The 4,849-nt window shown below is 33.9% G+C and overlaps 1 protein-coding gene across 1 annotated transcript; it reads left to right on the top strand.

The window, feature by feature from the left end:
* The first annotated feature begins 2,641 nt into the window (after positions 1 to 2,641).
* On the top strand, positions 2,642 to 3,079 carry LOC132270577 (uncharacterized). Its single transcript, XM_059771756.1, has one exon. It carries the CDS (start codon positions 2,642 to 2,644, stop codon positions 3,077 to 3,079), a length of 438 nt encoding a protein of 145 aa, XP_059627739.1.
* The last annotated feature ends 1,770 nt before the right edge of the window (positions 3,080 to 4,849 follow it).

The raw sequence follows: 4,849 nt of genomic DNA, 5'->3' as shown, positions 1-4,849 counted from the left end.
TCATTAAAACACTATTCGCGACTTCATAGGTAACTTGAATAAGTTAATCTCAAAATTCTCATTTTCTTTCAAAGATTCAATCTTTTTACATTAAAATGGTCTAGTTACTTAATAGGTACCTTTATTGAGGTATTTTCACTCAAAGATTCAATCTTTACTTTGTAAAACACTCTCCGGGACGTCAAAGATAACTCGAATAAGTTTAATTCAAAAACCTCATTTTCTTTCAAAGATTCAATCTTTATACATTAAAAAGGTCTAGTGACATTAAAGGTACCTTTGATGAGGTATTTTCTTTCAAAGATTCGATCATTACTCATTAAAACACTCTTCACGACTTTATAGGAAACCCAAATAAGTTTAACTCAAAACTCTCATTTTCTTTCAAAGACTCAATCTTTATACATTAAAAAGGTTTCGTGACATAATAGGTACCTTTATTAAGGTATTTTCATTCAAAGATTCAATCTTTACTAATTAAAACACTCTTCGCGACTTCATAAGTAACTCAAATAGGTGAAACTCAAAACTCTCATTTTCTTTCCAGGATTCAGTCTTTTTACATTAAAAAGGTCTAGTGACATAATATGTACATTGATTAGGCTATTTTCATTCAAAGATTTTGTCTTTACTCATTAAAACACTCTTCGGGACGTTTAAGGGGACTCAAATAAGTTTAACTCAAAACTCTAATTTTCTTTCAAAGATTCAATCTTTATACATTAAAAAGGTCTAGTGACATAATTGGTACCTTTACTTAGGAATTTTCATTCAAATATTCAATCTTTACTCTTTAAAACACTCTTCAGGACGTCGAAAGGAACTCGAATAAGTTTAACTCAAAACTCTCATTTTCTTTCAAAGATTCAATATTTATACATTAAAATGGTTTAGTAGCGTAATATGTACCTATATTTAGGTATTTTTATTCAAAGATTCAATCTTTAGTCATTAAAATACTCTTTGGGATGACAAATGGAACTCGAATAAGTTAAACTCAATTCTCTCATTTTCTTTAAAGGATTCAATCTTGTGACATAATTGTTGACCTTGAATCCAAGACTTTTGATGATCATAATTCATTAATGATGTTCTATGCGTACTAATGTCTAGCTTGAGCAAAATTACATATCCAAGCCTTCATCAAGTCCAAGACATTACATATTAAAGCACAAATGAAGAAGCATCATGAAGATTCAAAGTGAAGTCATCAAGATCGCATCAAAAGGGGTTAGCTAGTATGGTGAACTTTTTTAGGAATCTTTTTTAAAGCATGTATGAACATCTTGAAGCTCGCTCTATCAAAATCATGCATAAAAACATGTTCATCAAGTCTAAGGAACGTTGGACCGAGTTTAAAACATCATCAAGCATGTTCCTAAGTGTCAAGTTCCATTTCGGTTGACCGAAATGGAAGGTCACATTGAAACAGTCGACCGATGTTAACAGAGAGTTTTGGAAACTGTGCATCAAGCTATTTCGGCCTACCAAAATAGAACTCCAATTCATTTCGGTCTACCGAAATAGAAGGGCCAAATGAATCGGACGACCGGTTTATACAGAGACTTTTACATTCAAGGCTCAAGCTATTTCGGTCGACCGAAACAAAGGGCTGAATCATTTCAGCCTACTGAAATAGAAAGTACAAGACAACCACTAAGTTATTTCGGTCTACCGAAACATAAGGCTGGTTCATTTCGGTCGACCGAACCTGCGCAAATTCAAAATTTAAACAGCTATTTTGCCTCGAAGTGTGTGTCCAACAGCTAGAACACATATCAGATAGATTTGAAAGACTATATAATGACTAGTAAACTTTATAAAAAGGAATTGCATCCATTTGAGAAACATATCTTGCAATCTTGGAGCTTTGTTCATCATCATATACACACTTCATATCCTCAAAGGGTATTGAGCTTCAATTTATTCATACATACTTTAGAGTGAGTTGAATCTTGTACTTTAGATCTAAGAGAGATCATCTTGTACTTCATCAATCTTGTTCAAATCTTGTAAGGGCTGCTATGGCCCAAGGAAGACTAAGAGAAGGTGTTTCTCTTAGCATTTAGAAGCAAGGTAGGGCTTCTTGTAAAAGGCTTGCTTTCCACCGGCAAAGAGAAGCCATAGTGAATTGGGAGGTCTCAAGAGGGGTCTTGAGTAGAGGAGTAGGAGTTTCCGAACCTCGCTAAAAATCGCTGAGTATATGTTTGCAACTTCTATCTCTATCTCTTACATTTATTGCTTCATATCTTGTTTGATAAATAGTGTCTTTTGAAGTTTAAAATTCAGTTAACCTTCTTCAATATTTATCAAGGAAGTTAAGCTTTGTTATAATTAGTGAATTAAAATAAAAAATTGACCTTAGTTTTCTTAGACTCTATTCACCCCCTCCCCTCTCTAGAGTCTATACTTGGGCAACAATTGGTATCAGAGCTAGAACTGTATTGAAAAGGCTTAAGTGTAGTAGAGAATGATCATAGCAAACTTAAATGGTCATCTTCATCAAGAAGGTTAATCTAATACTAGACCTCCTTGGTTCGATGGTACAAACTACGGATATTGGAAAAATAGAATGCTAGATTTTCTTCAATCCGTAGATTATCAAATTTGGCTAGTTATAGTTAATAGACCTTTTGTTCCAATGAAAACTGTGGACACAAGAAGAATCCCTAAAACTGAAGCTGAATGGGACACCGAGGCTTATAAACTTATTTACTTGAATGCAAAAGCTAAAGTCAATCTAAATTGTGCTATAAGTCCTAGTGAATATAATAGAGTCTCTACTTGTACCACAGCTAAAGAAATCTGGGATAAACTCCAGGTTACTTATGAAGGAACTTCACAGGTCAAGGAATCCAAAATTGACATTCTCATGCATCAATATGAATTGTTTCACATGAATGAAAATGAGTCCATTAGTGCAATGTTTGTGAGATTTACTGACATTATAAATGGCTTGAAACATCTTGGTAGAACTATGACTAACTCTGATCTTGTAAGGAAAATTCTAAGAAGCTTACCCGAAAAATGGGATGCAAAAGCAACGGCAATTAAGGAAGCTCACAATGGCATCAAATAGAAAAGGAAGTTGTCGATAATGAAAGTGAAAATGATGATCTGGCTCTCATCACTCAATCCTTCAAAAGATTCATTCGTAGGAAGAAATTCGACAAAGGAAGGTTCACAAAAGGGTGAATCATCTAATGAACAAAGCAAACGAGATACCCCTACTTGTTTTCATTGTGGAAAACCGGGACACTTCAAAGCCGATTGTCATGCCTATAAAGAGGAAAAGAAAAAGAAGAGAGCAATACAAGCCACTTGGGAAGATGATGACTCAAATGGCTCCGAAAGCGTTGAAGAGAAAGCCATCATTTGTCTCATGGCAAACAAGGATGAGGTAAATTCTAATTTTGACTCTTCTTCTGAATGTGAAATGTCTTATGATGATTTGGTTGATGCATATAATGGATTACTTGATGGTTTTAAAGAATTGCAAGATGAACTAGGTAAAATGGTCAAAAAAATGTGCTTCTCAAAGAAGGGAAAAACTTATTGTTGAAAACAAACTTCAAACTCTTCTAAATGAAAATGAATGCTTGAAAAAGGAATGCATGTTACTTAAAGAAACTGGATCACCTGAACTTATCTCTGAAAATGAATCCTTGAAGTTAATCATTGAAGATCAAATTGATGGTTTAGCAAAATTTACTCAAGGCACCAAAAATCTAGAACTAATGCTAGGTGCTCAAAGAAGTGTCTTTAATAAAAATGGATTGGATATGACCCTTTTGACAAGAAAGCATGCTTATTGAAAAAGAAAGAGCCCTTGGCCAACTTTTTTGTCAAAAGCAAGAACAGAAATTCTAGATGCAATTATTGTAAAAGAATGGGTCATCTTATTCAAGACTGTTCAAAGAGAAAGCCTAAGATCATAAAGAAGTGGCTTCTTAAAGGAACATATGTGCTCTTAACTAACTCCCATGGACCCAACAAGATTTGGCTACCAAATGAAAATACTTGAAATCTCTTTTGTAGGATGGCTTCAAGGTCTCTACATCTTCTAAGGACAAATGGTTTCTAGACAGCGGATGTTCAAGACATATGACGAGTGATCGCACAAAATTCTCCTCTCTAGAAGCATACAACGGAGGAAGCGTAACATTTGGAGACAACTCTAAAGGCAAGGTAATTGGCATTGGGATCATAGGTATTTCTTCCTCTCTATCAATTGAACATGTTTTACTTGTTGAAGGTTTAAAGCATAATCTATTTAGTGTTAGTCAACTTTGTGATAATGGATTTGATGTAACTTTTAAATCGGATAAATGCATTGTTAAAAGAAATGAATCTCAAATATTTTGTGTTCCTAAAAGTGGTAATGTTTATACCTTGCTCTTAGGTGAACTTCAAGAACAATATGTTAAATGTTTCATATCATCAAATGAACATAGTTGATTATGGCATAGAAGGTTAGGCCATGCTAGCATGGATTTAATCTCAAGATTGTCTAAAAATGAACTTGTCAAAGGTCTCCTCAAAACAAAATTTTCAAAAGATAAACCGTGTAGTGCTTGCCAAATTGGTAAGCAAATCAAGTCTTCTTTCAAAAGGAAAAAGGATATAACCACTTCTAAACCACTTGAATTGATTCACATGGATCTTTTCAAAACCGGAGAAAATTGCTAGTCTTGGTGGTAAACTTTATGCCTTTGTGATTGTAGATGACTACTCTAGATTCACTTGAGTATTCTTTCTTGCACACAAAAATGAGGCTCATTCAATTCTTTCAAAATTTTGCAAAAAAGTCGAAAACGAAAAGAAATGTAAAATTAAAACCATTAGAAAT

This window comes from Cornus florida, unplaced genomic scaffold, assembly GCF_030987335.1.
Source record: "Cornus florida cultivar Cherokee Brave unplaced genomic scaffold, ASM3098733v1 CherokeeBrave_3.0.0_Hap2_Chr08, whole genome shotgun sequence".
Taxonomy (NCBI): Eukaryota; Viridiplantae; Streptophyta; class Magnoliopsida; order Cornales; family Cornaceae; genus Cornus; species Cornus florida.
This window is presented reverse-complemented; position numbering and strand designations above follow the sequence as displayed.